At 42.4% G+C, this 20,022-nt stretch overlaps 1 protein-coding gene across 4 annotated transcripts; it reads right to left on the bottom strand.

Moving 5' to 3' along the window:
- Nucleotides 1–1,672: 1,672 nt before the first annotated feature.
- LOC115354093 (RNA-binding protein with multiple splicing 2) lies at nt 1,673–14,260 on the bottom strand. 4 transcript variants are annotated; one of them, XM_030044271.1, is made up of 8 exons: nt 13,792–14,259; nt 10,657–10,734; nt 8,926–8,964; nt 8,578–8,640; nt 7,440–7,590; nt 6,579–6,742; nt 3,060–3,132; nt 1,673–2,814 (listed from the first exon to the last, which is right to left on the bottom strand). In XM_030044271.1, the coding sequence occupies exons 1-7, from the start codon at nt 14,038–14,040 to the stop codon at nt 3,067–3,069; spliced, it is 810 nt and encodes a 269-aa protein (XP_029900131.1). In that variant the 5' UTR covers nt 14,041–14,259; the 3' UTR covers nt 1,673–2,814; nt 3,060–3,066. The 4 variants fall into 4 exon arrangements, with proteins under 4 accessions (XP_029900131.1, XP_029900140.1, XP_029900149.1 ...); XM_030044280.1 differs by having other exon boundaries at nt 6,594–6,742; nt 13,792–14,258; XM_030044289.1 differs by lacking the exon at nt 3,060–3,132 and having other exon boundaries at nt 13,792–14,260.
- Between the last annotated feature and the right edge of the window lie 5,762 nt (nt 14,261–20,022).

Genomic DNA, 20,022 nt, shown 5'->3' with positions numbered 1-20,022 from the left:
TGAAGGGCAAACGGCTGATCCTTGTGAGAATATTTGCTCTTTTTTGGTTTTATTTTAACCACCAGACAGAATTCAAAATGTGTTTCCACAGTAATGCCTACAGTCTGTGGCCGTGATGCATTATAGCCCTGATGTCAAAAACGGTGTCAAAGATTTACATAATGACATTTATGTGAGTGTTACCTGGTGTAATATGATCTGAAGTCATTAATATCATGCAAGACTTAATATACACTCAGTGTCCACTTTATCAGGTCCACCTGTATAATCTAATCTAATCCAGTCCAGCTGTTGTGCCATAAAGTTTCCTCTACTGCTGCCTATAATGCTCAGCTTGTCTTGTTGTCACGGTAACAGAGGTGTTCATTCACATCTATGTTTGGCATTGAGCTCATAGTTAGTGCTGCTGTTGGACTGGACTGCATTTTACTGACAGATGTTTCCAATATTCTGTCCTTCCTCATTGTATAAAAATAGGGAGGACAAAAAATCAGAAACACCTCTCAGTATAATGCAGTCCAGTAGCAGACCTCTGCAAACTACCACCTCAGTAATAAACACAGAATTAAAGTGACACATTCTCCACAATGTCAACACAAACTGCACATTATAAACTTTGTTAAAAAGGTAGAATTTATGGCAGAGCTGCTGAGCTGACCTGCATCAGACTGGACAGCTGGAGCTGAGGAAGTGACAGTGTAAATTCCAGTTAATGACATACACTAAACACAAATATACAAATTATAACACAAATACCAAGTCTGTCCTCATGTCAGCATTAACATGGTGCTCATGCTGATGGCGTTTCTGATCAGTCTCAATTCATTATTATTTAAAAATAATTCCTAATAGCAGATGCTGTTTTTAACTTAAAATTAAGCTTCGACAATAAAGCACCAAGTTTATTGAGCTGTAGGCTTTACTGTGTATGATGTTTGTTGCTGTGTGGCACCTTCCCTCCCAACTATTCTCTGGATTTGTGTTTATAGTTACAGACTGATTAGCTGCACGCCAAATACTGAACCAAAAGCCATCCGTGGCAGAAAAATGACTTTTTTCAGTTAAAAAAATGCTTTGTGTGATATTAGCTCAAATTTTCATTCAGAAAAATCTCATTCCCCTGCTGTTGCAAATGAGTATAAATGAACAATCAGTGGGTACAGAGTTAAGGATGAAGTGTAAATGTGCCACACGGATGAACCCCCTGATCCAAGACGTTGACACTCCCTTTACATTACACCAACTGCTGAATTAACAAACTGGCACAACATAATGGACTACGGGGTCGCAGTCAGCCACCAGCGCTGCCACCAGTCGCTCCACTATAATTAAGCAGCTGGTCCTATTGAGTAGGGCCACTTAAAGGGGGTCCCTGGAGGAGCCGTCACGGCTGGCTGCGCAGAGCAGCTTTACCAACCTCTGAGGGCAGAGTGTGGAGGTCAGCTCCACTCCCCATGCAAAAAGTCACTAATGCAGCGGTGCATTACAAATGAAGAGTTGGTATGAATTATTGATGTCAACATCTGATGGCCACAGTTCAATGCTGTGACTTAGCATGCTGTGCAGGAGGGTTTTTTTTTTTTTAATTATTTTTTTGTAAAATAATTTTTCAACTGTGATTGGTGTCTAAATAACCTGCTACAGTGACGAATGACAGACACTGACCATGAACTGCATTCACTTGCTTGTTTTATTCATAAGATGGGAATATTTGTACATCTTATGCACAGCAGATACAAAGACAAACATGTTCTAAACCACAAACTTAAATTCCTCCGTCACTCTAATCCTGCTTCCCCTTTCAAAATCGCCCCCCCCCCCACCGCCTCCTCGGAAAAAACAAAACCCCTTTACGTTTGTAGTCCAGTTTCACATTCTGAAAGATCAGCGTTGTACAGCAATCTCATTTTAGCAGTCAGAGTGGCATTAAGCCACTCTCAGAATACTTCCATTTTTTTGACAGACCCCCACCCCACCCCCATTTCCCCTTTAAACAAATACAATTGCACTTTTTTTTTTAAACCTACTTCAACAGGATTATAGGATCAAAAATTAACACCAAAAACACAAGAGACGACTAAACATCCAACTTATACAGGTTCATTATTTTAGTTGCACAAAAATGCATAAATATACATTACGCAAAAAAAGTACAAACACATTTGTACTTTCTTTTGCTCAAATAATAAACAGACATTGATATGATCGGGTAAGGACGGGATTGTCATTGAACGTAGGGATGCATTCACAAGGTCCATGCAAGATAAGCCATTTACACAACAGCCTAGCTTTCACAGAGGTAAGAGCTGGGTTCTACAGGAAAAAACAAAACATTTCTCGTCTAGGCCAAGGTAAAGAGGCAACACAAACACTAAGAAAATTAGGATACACAGAATTCTGCGTTCTAAATTCATGCCAAAAAGACTTTAACATGCAATGACTCTTAACTCTTCTAAACCTCCCCAGAGCCGCGATATAAACCCATGGAAGGACTAGCTTAACAACGGTAACTCCAACATGTCAAATTTCCTCAGCAATTATGATCCATGGAGTCGACTAGGCTTGCATGAGGTTTTTTTTTTATGAAGTGCTAAGATGGTACCGCAATAGTTGCCAAAGAGGAATCATAAGCTCAGACTGTCGACAGCAAGATGGTTTCAACTCGGACCCCCCACCCCCTAGACAACTGGGGAGGGGGGGACATAAATACTGTATGTTTATAATGCACATTTGTCCATTAAATAAACCTGATTAAATTAATGAAGAGCTTGGCAAACCTCACTTCAGGTGGACAAAGGTGTGGTTTCCAGAGGCCTAAAGACACAGGAAGGGAAAAAAAAAAAAACAAGACAATGGTTATTCCAATTAAACCAAAATAACAAAAAGCATATTTATCTTCACATACTCAGCAGGTTTTAATTAATCATTGTGCTCATTATGCAGCTTCAGTTTGCATGACATCACACTAGCAGTTAGGAGGAAGGTGGGAATGGGTGCAAACCAAAAAAACAACAAAAAAACCAACAACAAAAGACACTGTCGCACCAAAGGTTACTCACTAAATATCTAACAAAACTGCCGGGACTTCCATCCAGGCTGGGAAGTCTCAGAGGGAGTAGGATACCAGCGCATCTAAGGAAACACAAACATAGTCATGTACACCAGACCAAAAGCCAGTCTTCAGTGTTTCAGTGCCCAGCTTTTGGGGATTTCATCCATTTAAAAAACAGGGTTTGAAATGACCAAACGACTGTGGCTTCACATGAATTCATATGATGCGTATTAGCGCCACTGTAGAAAAAAAGAAAATTATGGACACATGGGAGGGGGGTAATATTCCAAGAAAAAAAAACTCAATTTCTGGGCTAAAAGTCGTAAATCTACGAGAAAAGAAACTCACAAATTTACAAGAGAAAAAAATGTGTTTTTTTTTTTTGCGTCAGGGAACTAGTCGGGACTTGATAGGCCAGGCTGGGTTCGGACAAAAATTTAGCAGTTATGTTCGGGTTCAGGTTGGCTATGTCAGGCGGTAAATGTAACCTAGCAATGGAGGACAAACAAAATCTTGGGCTCAGGTTGGGTTCAAACACACACAAACATAAAAAAAAAAGAATATCTGTCAGGTTCGGGTCGGTTTCTGTTACTACACTTCTCTCTCGCGTCAGGTTCAAACAGAAATATGCAGCTCGATCCAAACTCTATAAGGATCCACATCTTGACTTTGTAAGGGTGGATCAACTGCACTCCGCAGACTCTACAGATCAGGCCTGCAGCTGATAACCTCAAATTAATCCAATTATACTTTACAACTGTTGTGTTCTGAAAGCTATTCCTATTCCAGGCCAACAGGAGGCGCTACAAGTGCTGTTACACAGATAGAGAAGACGACAGGAAGTGGTGCCGGATGTACAGTTGTAGGTAAATAAAGCTTTGACGATCTCCTGTGTCCAGTCTTTCCTTTCCAAATGCTTTAATGTGAATTCATAACAGCAATTGGATTTATGAACATGGATATTGTGGTGATTTGAGCACCGGGGTTAGGGTTAATTTGAAGACTCTGAAGAGACACTGCTGTGACCTGAGCCGATTCAGAAGAAAAGAATGATTGGAGAGGGAGGAGAGAGGATGAGGTGATACCAAATTTTCCAAGTCTTTTTCTTATAAATTTGTTTTTTTTTCCTCGTAAATTTACCAATTTAATCTCAGAAATTCAAAATTTTTTCCCCTCAGAGCATTACCAATCTCGCTGGGCTCCAAATTTTTTTCCCTATGATGGCACGAATGCGCCGTCGCAAACCCAAGATCAGGATCAAAAGCTTTTCAGTTTAGGTGGACTGTCCCTTTAAGCCCCGTGTCGCTGAAGCCATGGGAATGTGGGTCACGTAAGCACTCCGAGGGGACAATAGTCCTGGAGTAATTAACAGGCATGGAAATGTGTTGAGTTCAGCCTCTCCGTGTGTTAAATATTTCCACAGGGTAAGAACTGGTATGCCTCCTGTGCGTTTCCATACCAGCACCCACACACACACACACACACACACTGACTGAACCCTGCGTCAGGCTGCACAAACAGCTACTCATTACCTGCAGAGGCCTCTCACTTTTTTTTTTTACATTTTGAATGTTTAGAATTAAAAAAAAAAAAAAAAAAAAGCACAGGCCACAGCAGCCAAGCATATTCAGAGGATTAGAAATATTAATTTGACTGCAGAGCACAACGACGAGATGCTAAAGAGTCTTTCCATCCATAAAGAAAACTGAATCGGTGGGAAGAGAATTCAGGGCATTTTAGGGATCTCTCGTCAGATTGCAATTAGCAGACTTTTCCCCCCTTTGTGCGGCTACATAGACAGCTTGTGTTCCAACAGGGACGTGGACAGTAAGTTGGCACCTCCAAAGAAGGCCATCAGGACTGACAATTTCTCCGAGCGAAATACCTTGCATTCCTCTGCGTCCTGTGCCCGACAAAAACGGGCTATATAATAGCTGCCTGCCTTGCAAGTGGCTGCACTCCCCTTGTGCTCTTCTACTGCAGCAGGAAGTTCACTCCGCAATGAACTTTAAATGACCCAACCGGAGAAATATTTTCCATTGCTATTGTTAACAAAAGCATTGCCTACTGCCTTCATAGCCTACTGCATCGCCACCGGAGCATTTACACAGCAATTAGTGTACAATGGAAAAAAAAAAAAAAAAAAACACTCCTACACCTTTCCTATCCCCTTCTGCTGAACCAATGCCTTTATTTTTCTTCATGATGGAACAAATACTGCAACATTTAAGATGAATGCCAATCCAAAAATTTAATAAGGCAGCGATGTTATCCTACAAATTTCAATTTCGACTCCAGAAATTGTGCACGAGCATTATGGCTTTAATCCGCGGCTCTACACGCACAAGCACAAGACTTAACTGCCTCTTTGTGAATACGAACCCCCATCCTCATGCTCCCTTTGTATCTTTTGTCTAAGCTGCAGACCAAGACATGAAAATTTTGTCTGACAGTATCCAGGCCTGCTCTCCCAGAGGACCGCAGTGTGTCTGAGGCTGCGTTTTGACAGGGGGAGGAAGCAGGGAGCTCCATTAAAGGAGAAAAGTCACACCTCCAGCTCTCAGGCCATCCACCACGGGAGCGGCGGGTCAAAAAGGGCACGATGGCGGCCGTGCAGAGAGGGATTTGGTGGAATAAGCTTACACGTCTCCACTCATGGTGGCTCGCAGGAGAGAATCAACAAATTTCCCCATTGTAACGTGACGGCCATTTTGCCATCGTGTAACTCAACACCCGCCCACCTTCCCAATTAGCTCACCTTGATATCATCGAGTAACGTTACGACTGGGCACAAAGTACGCAGCAAACAGTAACCTGACGCCTGGACTGGCAGGTCTATCAAACATGTTATTGTAGTGCCTCTGGAAACATTTCAACAATCAGACTGTGTACTTTCAAAACTGAACCATGATTGATATCACATTTGGACATCATGGTGCAGTTGTATCAGTGTGACATTTAGGTGCACACGTTGTCCTTAAACATCTCTGCAGCTACAATGGACAAACAGAGGAAATGACATACCTGCACACTCCAGCTCACTCCTGTGTAAAACATAACACAATCATAGTTTAAGGTTGTTGTTTTTTTTTTTTATTATTTATTATAATACTGAGGGTGTTATTCAGGGACAAGATTGAAGAGGTTCAGAAAAGGTATTCCAGCGCAAACAACAATTTGTGAAGGCAGTTGACTCACACACATGCAGACCTTCCAGTGTCAAACATCAGCACCAATGCATGTTTGACATTTTCTGTATATTTTCACTTTACTGTAATTAGTTCTCTAAGTTCACCACATCATTTCAGTTAGATTTTCTTCTTATTTCAGTTAACCAAATGTTTTTTTCCACACCTGGTTTTAGTTTTTAGTTTCATTTACTTTACTGTAATAACCTTGGTCTCATGATAGCAGTGACTAAAACAGGAGTGTACTGGCAGTGTGCTGGCATTTCTTCCGCCTGTCTCCTCTGTCTGGTTAGAGCTCAGTGTAACATGTATGGAAAAGAAGATGAGAGAACACACACCGGTTGGTCCCTCACCTGGGCGTGGAGGGCTGCGGCAGCGGCAGCGGCCGCTGGGTAGGTGAAGGCGGCGTGAGGGAGGCCCGGGGTCAGCTCCGTGGTGTACAGGGGGTAGGGGGTCCAGGCATCAGGCGACGCTGGGATCAGTGCTGCCCCTGTCAGGTCATCTGGGAAGTGCAGGGCGGGACGGCATTGGGGAGAAAACAAGAGAAAAGTGCTGACTGACCTACCCTTGAACACAGCACAGGTACACATTGTGGTGTAAACAACCGGACCAGAGGATAGCAACTCAAACAAGTAGAAATAAGTTGTTCAGACATGCCACAAAAAAGGATTTCACTTACTGCACGGTGCTGTAAGGGCCTACGGACTAATTACTGACCAGTGAACAGTCTATTACTCAGTGGACCCACGGTACCGACAGTTTTGTACCGTCACTACAGAACAAATCTCCACCTTTAAGAAGCATAATCTGACCCATGAACACTTCTACAGCACTAACCCGTGTTGTGCCACCCACCCAAGCCTGATGACTCAAGCAGGTGCATAGGCAAAAAAGACGGAAGGAGGTATAACTGCTGACTCAACCTTGTGAGAAAGTGGAAATTTCCCTGTTGGAAAGAAGCGAAGCAGCTGTCTTACAGTTGAGATGACGCATGCATGTGGAGGGTGAGTTAGTCCTTCATTTGTTAGCTTCCATCTTTTCCCCTGCCCCCTCCCCCAAAAGCCATTTGACTTTCTATATGTATACCACATGAACCAAAGACAGAATCAAGAAAGGGTTAACAAGGGTAACTCGAGGACTGGCATTGCCAAGGTGAGAGTGGATGAGAGAGCCTAGAGTGGTGCAGCCGTACAACTTACATGGGTCCCGTGCAATGAAGTGTGCTCCTAGAGCAGGGTGGATATTTGTGGGGTTCGGTGTGGCCATCAGCTTACTCTTTGCCATCTTCGTGTTGGCTTTAGCAAACTCTAAGCGCAGGGTCTGGGGACTTTCGGGGTCAAAACGGATACCCTGAGGGAGAGACGGAGGAGGGGAGGAGGGGGACATAGTATCGTAAGGGAGGTGGGCTGAGTTTGAGGGGCTGTAGCTCTGTAGTCTCACATGGCCTCCTTTCCTAAAGCCCTGTCGTTTCAATACTCAAAAATGTGTCCTTCGCTCACGCTTCCCTTTGAAGTAACCGCTGCTCTGCGCAACAAAGGGATGCGATACAATGTTGCCACCCGGCTGCATTTCAACAAGCCGATGCTGTTCAGATGGGCGGCGACTTCAAAGAAAGAGAAGGACACACTGAAGGACACATTCTGCGAGTATCTGAACACGCCTGAATCTCTTTCTTCGTGACCAAATCACGGGAGAGGCTTCACCCCGGCCGCTCTGGCCAGGAGGAGAGGGAGACGAGGAGAGGGGCCGATGGCGAGACGTTTAAGGTGTCTTTTTTTGTGTGTGGTTTTACCCTGCTTGTGTTCTGTGCCCTAAGCGTTGTGCCCACATGCAGGTGAGTAGTATCTTGGTGTATGTGTGTGTTTTATGTGTGTGACTGCTGGTGTGTCTAAGAGGTGATGCTCATATAAGGAAGGCTAGGCTATGAGAGAGAGAGAGAAGTGTTAGATACTGCCAACGTGGGCTACTTGGTGACAAAATAAGGAGGTTACACTACTGAAGATGTGTCCAAATAACACTACCAATGTGACTACAGAACAGATATTACAGTAAAAGCAGTGATATGCAAATGAGGAAAGCTATACCAGACTAGGAAGGATGTGTACCAAGGTCAAAGTAAACTACCGTAAGGCTACAGGATTCTGGGTCTCTTTCCAAAAATGGCCCTGCCATTGAATTATAAAAGACAAAATGGAGTTGGCTTTGAGAAATTTTAAATGGGGAGAAAATAGATTTTTTCTTTTCTTTTTTTTTTTTTAAACTCCCAAATCATTCCTTTCAGGTTGCATCAATAATGCAAGGACACAGTCAAGTCCCATGTGGTGTGAGGATGCTTACATTTAATGCATTTTTCGCAGCTTCGGCTCCAGACCGACTGTCAAAGGTTACAAACCCAACAGGCTGGAAGACAAAAGGGAAGAAAACACACTGAGACAACCGACCAATCCTGGAGAACCTCTTCAAGCCCACATATTCTGTCACTTCCAAAGAGATACTTCAGATTCATACTCGGGTTAAAACATTTTAAGAGAGTGAGAATAACCAGAATAATAGCAATTTTTTTTTTTTTTCTCAAGCATTAGCTGATACATGTGAAGTCAGAGTCGACGCTGAGCTGTCCATTTGAGTTTTATTATTTTAATATAACATTAAACCCATTCCTAGCACAGATGGAAAGCCTCTCACCTGTTTTGATGTTAACTTAATCAGTGACCCTTCATAACCCTGCGGAGAGGAAAGATAGCCAATTATCCACCGTGGAGTCACATGCAGGAAGCCAGGCATGAACTCCTCTCACCATATGAAGAGAAACCTGCTGCTCAGTAACATGCTCGCATTTGTTAAGGCCAAGACGTAGGCTCACTTTTGTGCACGAGGTAAAGCATTTTCACCAATTTGACTAAATATTAACACTTTTCCACAGTGCTAAAAAAAAAAAAAAAAAAGGCAATTCAAGGCAGTGTGTAATTTGTGTGACAGTGTCCAGAAGTAGGTACAGAGCATGTCAGCATGTGTGCATTTTGGTGTTTGCTCTAGATTAAGCATGATTCCCAAATAAAGCCGTTGGTTTACACTGAATTCAAAAAGCACAAGGTTGCTGGTTACAGTGAGAGCAATTCCCTGAGAAACGGAGGGGAATTTTGCCCGGGAATTGATAGATGGGATCTCTCCTGATCCTGATTTACAACTGTGGAAAATTAAACAACTTTCACTAGCTGTGATAAATCTTGAGACACAATCCAAACCAGATTTAGCTCCAGTAATTCAGAGTAGAATCACACGTGGTTGAATCCGGTCAACATTCAAAACCACCGTGAAGCGTGTGTGGCTTTTTTTTTTTTTTTTTTTTTTTTTAAGTAAGAGAAAACAAAAATGAGGTCTGTCTTGTTAACACTTATTTTACTTTGGATCAAAACTCAAGTGCACGTCACAGATTGGAACCAGATTTAAAACGTCTTTCTCTCACTCTCTCTCTCTCACACACACACACACACACACACACTGTACTGTGTAAGCAAGCAGAAGGTTTTAAGTAATACAGAAATACATTGTTGAACAGAGGAATGGCTTAAGAAAACAAAACGTGTCGGTGGTTTCACAATGTTTGAATGTCATGAGAGGAAATGGAAGCTTAGAAGTTTCCCTAACAGAGGCGAGCTGGGTCACAGGGAGGGACGCTTGGCCAATAGCAAAGGCTACTCATTTACACATTCCACAAAATCATCCATGTGCGCGGGATACCACTTCCCATTTGGTTAGTTAGGAGGAGGTGGGGGGGCAGAGGGGGTGTTTATGGACTTTGATGAGCCCAGTCAAAAAAAAAAAAAAAAAAAAAAAAAGCTGCGGGCAAACAATGATGTGGCCTCATTACAATATATGCAAATATCTGAACTTTCATCAGCGGCATGCTGTTGGATGTCAGCTAGAAAACAGCAGATATACTCATTAAAGTGTGTGTGCTGTATGAAACGATCAGGCGTGTAACAGTTGGATAAAGCCACGGTTCGGTTTGTGTTGCGGTTTTTGGGTCACAGTTTTGGTTCGGTTTGTTTTGTACATCAGAGAGAAAACAAAAAAAAACACTAACATAACTAATCTTCTCTGTATTTTGTCTTATTTGCAGAAATGTTTTTCATTCAGAGATTTGTGATAAAAATATGAAATCAACAAATACTCTTTCAAAGGCAAACGTCTACTTGGACTATATAAAAAACATGAAAATTACTTCCAGTATATTCATTATTCATCAGCTCAGTGTGCGGTAGATGACTCACACAGTGGATGTGTGTGAGATGCTGCACTGTGTGTGGTGTGTTGTGGATTGAATGGTTCGTGTTTTGCACCCCTAGAAATGACGCATCTAATGCTGAGAGCCACGCGATGCTTCTGCATTGTCATTAAGCTGCCGTGGCTCACCTTGAAAGGTCTGAAGAGGAGGTACAGTTCCCGTGGTTTGATATCGACAGGCAGGCCACTGACAAACAGCGTTCGCACCTGCAAGCAAAAAGCAAACACTTCATTAAGTCATTTCAGAAATTATCACGTCAACAAACAGAATCTCACAGCCAACAGGTAACGGCAGCATTTAGGCCAAAAACAAAATAAAAACACATAATGCGTAAACATCAGGCCTCTTTAATAACCAAACCACACATGAGCAGATATTTCCATCACACGTTTCATGAAACTGACGAGAGGGAACCACCAGAGGCCCCGCGGTACAATGTTATCACGATGCTTAAGTCACAATACGATAATATTGCAATTTTAAACATTTTGCGATAACATGCATTGCGATATTTGGGATTTATTGCCTTTTTTAGACTGCAAATTCTGTCCCCAAGGGAAAACTCTGTCAACATCTGTTTTATCTAATAAGATAACAGTTTCCGTTCTGTTCATCTCACTTCAGTCATTTTTATTGCAGCAAAACAGGACAGACTGACCAACTGTTAGAACAACCTGCCTTAAATATTACATCAATACCTGGCGTCTGTGAAACGATATATTGCAACACAAAATATCGTGATAATATCCTGTATCAATTTTTCCCCCACCCACAGGGTTAACTCCAGAAAATTAAGAAAAGGACACCAAATTTCAGACACAAAATAGGCACCTTCATGTGACGACTCCTTCCCAAAACCAAAAGAGAACATGGCCGAGTTTAGGCCTGAACGGAGTATTGTTATCATATCGTCATCTAGATATGAACATAAGTGATATTAATGTCTCAAAAGGCAACGATATGGACGATATCAAATTTAGCATTGAGGCTAGTCTAAGACAGCGGTTAGTCTGTCCTGATCAATGAAATATTTTGAAGTAACTGCATTTTCTACGTCCAGTTGGTATTACTAAAGAATGCAAAATTTTCACCAGTAATTTTCATAAAACGGGTGAACCCACAGCCATGTTATAGTTGAGATATTTGGCATATATAGAGGTATGAATATTGTGCAGCCCCAGCTAAGTCGAGAGGTGCACATGTGAATTCAACAACAACAACAACAACAACAAGGGCTGTAAGTCAGGTCAGTAAGTCAGGTGTTCCCAAACTTTTCCCCTCTGACCCACGGACCAGAAAGACGTCCCAGGGAATTCTGTTTGCTAATGTTTGTTGTGTACCTGTGTGCTGCAAATAAAGAAAAGTGAACCCAGACAGCGACGAGTGACACGAACATCCTGCCATTGTGGGAACATGTGGGGAGGCAGAGACACCGTGCAGTCAAACCAGCCCTCAGCCGGCCCCGGGCCCCCTGGATGGGCCTGGAGCCGGCTGAAACTTTTTGAGAAGCACTGCTACAAGGAGTCCAGTGTGGCTGAGAAATAAACAGTGCAGTGCGAGGCCCATTAGTTCCCAGCCGGCGGGGAGGCCTTCAGTACAATAGGGGCTGCCAGAGGAACAGCGCCGGACAACAGAGCACAGCGTGACACCATTTCCTTCCTCTGACCCGCCGCCCCAACCCTGCCGGCCCTCAGGCATTTTTCAGGTGCCGCACAGCAGCAACTCTCAGCCCTTTACAAGTCGGCACGTACAGCGATTGAAGGCCGGCCCAGCTTGACACAAACTCAATGGAGTTGTTATAATCTGTCCACCGACTTCCCCTGCTCAGCTCGGCCGGGCCGGTCAGAGGACCTGAAGGGTTTCGGTTCAAGTCCCTGCACCACATGTTTAAACCCTTAAATCAGCTGAATTTCTGCGAACAAAAAGCAATCAAGCTCTCCTGCACAGACACACTGTATGTAATAGATTTCTGCAGTTTTTTATTGTCTTGATCTTTGCTCTCGAGTGTGAAAATGCACAAGGGCAGCGTCATGATGCTGAATGTCAGCCTGAACTGGAAACCCGTGGCTTTGCTGTAAGATACATGGAACAAAAAGGAGCAGCAACAAAAGCCCAGCACTCCCCCAGTGTCACTCCAGAAGGAGTCACAGGATAACGGGTCAAACAGAAATGTGGACTGACAACTTCCATGGATCACATAATTTAATTACTTAAATTTATCTTCAGATGACTAGTTAAAGCCTGTGCTCTGTTTTATCTTTACCAAGGACAGTGGGATGTCCTTAACCTACAAAACACATTTTAATTTAAAAGTTAGGGCGTATAGGGTGAAGACAATTTTAAAAGGCATCGTGTTAGAGCTGGGGTTAATCTGGAGATGTAAAGGAATCGAGGCCAAAACTCTCTGGCTTTTTCATAACTGGTGTTGTCCTGCTGGTGTTTTCAAAGCAGTTTGACTCAATTTACAGGATCAAGATACGAGCAAACAGTTGATAATGCCTCTGACATTTCACATGGCAACATGTACGATTTATTTATTTATGTTTTATTGTTATTTTTATGTGAGAAATGATGACGTTTAAAATTAGTTTGAGAACAAGAGGAGGTTCGCACAACATTTTATGAGACATTTTCCCTTTGCAACGCTGCGTTTGAGCTCCAAACGCCTGTTTTCTCAAAACGAATGAAGAATTTAAATACATTGATTTGAATTCACTATTTTTATTCTATTATTATTATTTTTTTGAATGATACGTACACCAGAAGGTAAATCCATGCACCTTAACACCACATTCACCTTTTCAGCTGACATAAACCCTCATGACTCTTTTTCCAAGACACAGAGCGCAGCAAGTGTCGATCACTCTGGTGTAGATTATGAGGAATTGTGTTTTAAAAGGATTAAAAATCACAGTTTTAAAGAGCCTCGTGGTTTATTTCTATTTGTGGTTGTTTGCTATGATAACCCCCGCCTGAAGTTTAAAAAAAACCGGAGGGTTAACTTTGGGTTAACATTCCTACAATCTGACTTTTTCCCTTTAATTTGCGCCTCGCTGCCGTCCTTTTAAACCAAACTCGAGGGGGAAATGAAACATAACACGGCGACTGAAAAAAAGTAAATTTAAGCGGAGTGTGACCCGGCTGGCCAAACTTTGTCGTTGGAGAGGAATGACAACTCCGTGACTTTTTTCCTCCACTGTGACCGGGAACATGACGGCGGCGCACGGCGGCGTAAAGACAAATAAAAAGTTGTTTCCACTCACCTCCTCTTCGATGGAGACGTTGTTGTTCGGCTCGGCGTCAGACTTGAGACTCATGTTGACGGTCGCTGCAGCCGCAGTGGAGCAAAAAGCCAAGTTTCTCCTCGCCGGGTGGTATTTCCCCCAAGTGCGTTTGTAGCTGCAGAGAAAATCTTGGTGTCGCTTGAACTTGAGGAAAGATGTGCCGAGGTGAGGTCGTGCCGCCGCGGACGAGGATTTGGTATCCGAGGATGTATGGCGAGAGAGAATCATTCATAAAAGAAGGTAAAGGGGGGAAAAAAGCCACTAAACTAAAGGTGAGAAAGTGGATAATGTGCACTGTGTGTGAAGGGTGAAAGAGGGGGGAAGAAGTGCGCGTAAAAAAGCCTGTCTGCTCACATCAATGCCCTGGGCTGTGGAATCGTGCAGGGAGAGAACAAGTAAACTTTTTTTTCATTGGAGCGTCTCTCCTCCTGGCCGTGCCCTCCTCCTCCTCCTCCTCCTCCTCCTCCCCGCTTTTCAATTAGGTCATCAATTATGTTGGAGTCTGCTGTGAGCGCTAATCAAGCCGCAGATCCGCCTCAGCTGCTGCAGGCCCGGCCCTCCGCCGCCACATCACCGTCTCTATGGGAGCCGGCGAGCCAATGGCAGCCGCTCTGCTCGGGCCGTGCGGCGGTCCTCCTCCATCCAGCCGGGCCTGGCATTTACCCATCTGGATATTATAATTATAAGTATTTTATTTTATTTTATTTTATTTTATTTTATTTTACTTAATTTAATTTAATTTAATTTTATTGTATTATTATATTATAATTTTTAAAATTAATTTTATTTTAATTTTTAATTTTAATTTTATTTTATTTTATTTAATTGATTCTATTTCGTTTTTTATTTTTCTATCTATTGGATTATTATTATTATTATTATTCTCATTCTTCTTATTATGAATATGTGTTTTATTTTTATGTATTTATTTGGATATTGATGTTCTTATTATTATCGTTATTATTATTATCTGTTTCTGTATCTGTTTTGCATTTTATTTTTATTTTGCTTTATTTATTTAGATATTGATCCTCTCGTTCTTCTTCCTCTTCTTCTTGTTCATTTATTTTATTTTTACGCAAACCCTGTCCTAACGAAATGACACAGACTATTGACTGATATTACAGGGTATTGAATGTTACTTTTATGTTGTTTGTTTGTTTGTTTGTTTGTTTTTAACTCTGCCGCCGTATCTCCAGGCCAGTAGGATTTTCTGCTTTATGCGTTTTTTTAGTTTTTGTTGTTTGTGTGATTTTCTAAAATCGGCCCAGCCCAAAGGATTATTAACCAAGAGGGGCTGCTCCAGGTGATAATTTGATGTAGACGGAGCTAATTTAGAGTCCAGGCTAAATTGTATTTTATAATAGGTGTGATTTAAAATAACGTGATTAAATCGGAATGTTAAAACGGGGAAAAGACGTTTAGTTGAGTTGAGAGGTTTGTCAGGTCCGTGTGTCTGTCAGGTTTGTTGAATCCGTTTGATAATCAATACTGACCTGTCTCTCTCGCACTCACTCACACGCACAGACGCGTACACACACACACACACACGCACGCACGCACGCACGCACGCACGCACGCACGCACACACACACACACACACACAAACACATACTTTTCAGAGACGGAGGAAACATCCTTAAGGAAACAAACTTAAAAAAAAAAAAAAAAAAAAAAAAAAAAAAAGATAACATCTAGAACACGAAAACCGCTGTCACGAAACAGTTCAGCCTGTTTATAAAACACAACAAACAAAAACAACAAAATACACACGGAAACTAATATAAATAACAACGCTTAATATACGTCAGGTGGCGGATAGATTCTGATGATATTATTTTTCAGAGTGAATTATTTTCACTGTAAGATCCGTCATGTTCACGTGCACAGCTGATTGCCTCGTGCAGGCTCGTGCCAGATCAATTAATCTAACAGGAATAAGGAGGGAAAAAAGATTCAGATTTAGATGTAGATGAACCAAAGAAGATAACAATAATGGTAATAATAATAATAATAATAATAATAATAATAATAATGATCATAATAATAATGATGCCTCACATGCCTGCTTGCATGTGATCTGACAGTTGCAGGATATGAAAATGGTGTGTATGTGAAATTAGGGAGCCTTATAGGGGGGATAGGGTGTGTTTTGTGTGTGTGTGTGTGTGTGTGTGTGTGTGTGTGTGTGTGTGTGTGTGTGTGTGTGTGTGTGTTCAGGCCCTGGACTCCGGCCCAGCCTGCAGTGTGTTTCCTCACAGCCGTGCAAGTCTCAAAGGCCAGACGGTTTCCTGACTTTGTATAGGAACACAATCAGGCCTGGCCGAAGAGGGGGGGGCGGGGGGCGGGCCGGGGAGCAGCAGAGACATATTTACTGTAGCTCCTCGGCGATTTGACCTAAAAATAGTAAAGTTCAATCATGTTTTGAATGTGTTTTGCACATAGGGGAGCGATGGGATATATATAGGTCAAATTCGTCCCCATGGGAGGGGATATTTGTGTAGCGGCCTCCTCTGCTGGAGTCGGCACGCCAGCGAGCGGACGCTGAGGCGAGGCTCCAGCGAAGGCGTAAATATGGAGAAACGGGCAACACCCTGCGCATTTATTGAGTAATTCAACGCTGCATTGATTTCACACCGAACAATGCACAGCAGTGCATCGTGAAGGCCTCCAGGTTTGAAATCCTCCACAAGACATCACCACCGGAAGCAGATGAAAGTGATCAGACAGAAGTGATCCACAGATTTGATGGCGGCTTCATTTAATTTCTGATGTCTGTCTGACAGCAGGAAGACATTTTTTTATTTCTTCCAGCTGCTTTCAGGCACACCGTCTGCTCTGAAGAAGATGAGGTACAAACCTAATGTCACCTCAGGATCAATAAAGTATTTCTGGTTCTTATTTCTGATTCTGAAACCACCGCTGCTGCTTGTCAAACCGAGCTGTGTGTGCAGATATCTGCTGTAATACTGCGCCTTTATGGTCATATAGCTGTAAGATACTGCAGGTTGTAGAAAGGAGAAGGTATGACACTTATTACGCTCTATTTATCATTTTTGCAACACTCACTGCCTATGAAATATTGACGTTGCTGCCGAGTGATCATTAATTTATTTAGCCTGGGGTTGGGATGCTTCACGTCGACGTCGGCAGGCCTCCATCTTTACGCACCTCAACCACTGACTCAGGTAAATGTTGTCTTCATAAACCAGGTGTCATCAGCTGGTTCTGCAGCTTAATCAAAGACGACACAACAGCTCTGCTCTTTCTGCTTTGCCACATGTCAAGATTGGGCGAAAATGTCCGTGTGGCGCGAGACGTGCTCCATGTTTTCATGTGAGACTCAAACGAACACGATGGACAGGACACAAATGGGTTACAGATTATTGCAGTGCAGTTTTCTTTTATGTTCATTTCAGAGACGCTGTTGAGACAAGACAAAAGCAGAAAAGGTATCAACTTTTGTTTCTGGGACACCAGACTGGGATGCAAAATGTGCTCGTGATGTTGAAAGTTTACGTCTGGTTCATCACCTTTGTCACCTTACAGATAACTTGTGAGGAAAGAGACATTTTAACACTTTACAGCACAGCTAGCCTGAAACAGGGAATGGGTGGCGTTTGAAGAGTTAAAAAGCACAAATGAGTCACTGAAGCTCCGAGCCTTTTCGCCCGGAGATGTCACCGGGCATCTTTTACAGCCAAACACAGCCGCTGGAGCAGAGGCGGTGTGGTGCGCAGCTATATCTTATTTATACGTCTCTTCAGTCTGATTTAAAGGAATGCTCATGACAAACCCTCCAAGTTATTTGGAGCTGAATCGAGCGTCACCACAGGAACTTTGCATAATTGAAGCGTGGAACATTCACAGTTAAAACCATCAAGATATTATGATGTTTACCGCTTTGACATTAAATGGATCGCTGCAGAATCTGCTAAGAGCGCCTTATAGGAACTGATTCATCTCAATCGTTCATTAATTGAAGAAACTGGAGAATACTTTTTTTTTTCTTTAATGGGCTTTGTGGGTGGCTGTCTCCAGGTTTTACATCATAATCCACATCCCACATGTCTGAAACATTTCTGCTGCTAGTTTGGAAATACTAAAAGCATGTTGGACTGGTACATGAGCTGGGATTACTAAACTGTGTCAGTGCAGGAGGCTGCCATCCTCCTCACATGTATGAGAAATGAGCTTCTCAGAAACAAGAGCTGTTTTTGGTTCTTTTGTGTTTGGTTTGCCATCAAGCATGTTAACAGCATGTGAGGTGTGGGTAGGTCACTACCCAAATTAATGCCTGCTGCAGGTCCAATGTTGAAATTCACCAGCAAATATTAAAATAATCAAAATGTTCTCATGATAATGTTTCACAAGAGAGGTCCTTCTATGATTTCTCCAAGCAAGAGCATTTCAGATGGCTCTGCACCCGAGCACAAAGAGGAAATTTGCTGAATTACCCCCTGATTATATCTCCCCGGCAATCGAAACAGTTCAGGAACATAAAAATCTGATTTTTGTTCCCCCTCTCTATCCACAAACACCTGGCAAAAACCGAGACTGTATAGTTCAGAGGCTGCAGATAAGCCTCATGTTTTATTTGCGAAAAGCGGCCCCATTGTCCCATAAGTCACCTCGCACAGCACTCTTCTGCTTCACGGCACACTGAGCCCGTCCGGCCGCGTTAGCGTCACCCGCTGCTAAAGCACTTAGCTTGTGTTCTCAGTGTCCTCTGTGGAACGGCCAAACATCCATTTGGAAGTCCTAGGAAACTTTGAAGCTTTTTCACCCACACACACTGAGCGAGGGAGGCTCGCAGGACGCCTTTGTGACGTTTCATGAATACTTTGTCCAATAAATAGCCCTCTTCATGAATACATTAAAGCTGATCACAGAAATGTACTTTCTGGATGAAATATGGACGGCATCACAGCACAGTTTGTTGAAAAAAAAAAAAAAGGTTTCCTCAGCTGAGGGAGCTTTCCAGTGACAGTGAAACCAATGAGAACTGGAACACCACTGGACCCTGTCTGCTGGTTAAAGGTTATAACACCATTTATTTATTTGATTGGTGAATTTTATCTCTCGCTCTGTTTGCTTATACTTGTCAGACATTGTCACATCTGAACCAACATAGAAGTCCACAAAATCAACCATCACATACTTTTACATTCGAATCTCTCTCCTTGTTGCCAAGGAAAAGAAGGAAAGACATGTATTTCAACTCCACATGATCCACTGTGTAAACGAGACAGCTTCAGAGCTGCTGTAAGGTTTATTTTTTCACTTGGCAGGGGGCCAGGCTAACAACTCCCATAGACTTCAAGTCTTTATGCTAAGCTAACAGGAAATGCAGCCCATAAGAACTGGACCACTGGACGCACAGAGGTGAAGATGTGGGATCCAACATCCTGTCTCAGTCTGGGGAAGTCCAAAGAAGGGGATTTTTTTGCTCAAAACGAGTATTCTTTAGGAGTATTCTTAAAATATGGTGATCTTGTTTGATTTTGATTAGTTTTTTTTTAATCATTATTTTCCCAATAAAAGAACACAGGGAAATATCATGACTACATAAGAAGCAAAGGAACCCCAGGGGGTTTACAAAGATCTTCACCCGAGGTATAAAAACAATCCAAAAACACAAAGTGAATGAAACAAACAGAAATAATAATTTTAAAAAAAGAGAAATGAACACAATAACGCAGCAGCACATCCTGATCGTCACTGAGAAAAATAACAACAGATATAATGCAAACCAGGACAGGAAGAGTAAAGTGTGTGACATGTTAAGTGAGTGGGTGTGTGAATGTGTGTGTGCGTGTGAGCGAGAGCCTGTGAATGCTGGGTTATGGCAGTGTAGAGAGCAGACTGTTGATCTCATGCATTTCTTAGTTTGCATTTGAAATTTTGGAAGGATGTGGCTGACTGAGAGAGATTAAAGGATGACGATGGAAAAACATGTTGCACAGTATTGAGTTTTTATTTTCCATTTTTTACTTTCCTTACGGAACCGACTGCTTGATGTAAACATGCTCCAGGCTCGTTCCCCGGAGAGTACACGAGAGGTAACTGTCAAATAATCAATTTACTGTTTTTTTTTTTTTTTTGTCAAAACAGCACCTTTAAGCAAAAATTTAAAATAAGTGGTTGAGGAGTAAACAAGCTGTTCTCTTGTGTTTTTATGCAACATCTTAAATCCTTGTTAATGTAGTG

This window comes from Myripristis murdjan, chromosome 3 (assembly GCF_902150065.1).
Source record: "Myripristis murdjan chromosome 3, fMyrMur1.1, whole genome shotgun sequence".
In the NCBI taxonomy this organism is placed as follows: domain Eukaryota; kingdom Metazoa; phylum Chordata; class Actinopteri; order Holocentriformes; family Holocentridae; genus Myripristis; species Myripristis murdjan.
The sequence above is the reverse complement of the archived record's forward strand: the minus strand, read 5'-3'. Positions and strand labels throughout refer to the sequence as shown.

What these genes read in the sequence shown, in the direction of transcription:
- LOC115354093 (XM_030044271.1), bottom strand. Translation starts at nt 14,040, where the DNA reads ATGATTCTCTCTCGCCATACATCCTCGGATACCAAATCCTCGTCCGCG. An exon ending in TCCTCTTCAGACCTTTCAAG is followed by an intron (nt 8,965 to 10,656) that starts GTGAGCCACGGC and finishes TCCTCTCCGCAG; the next exon opens with GGTTATGAAGGGTCACTGAT. An exon ending in CTGCGAAAAATGCATTAAAT is followed by an intron (nt 7,591 to 8,577) that starts GTAAGCATCCTC and finishes TCTCTCCCTCAG; the next exon opens with GGTATCCGTTTTGACCCCGA.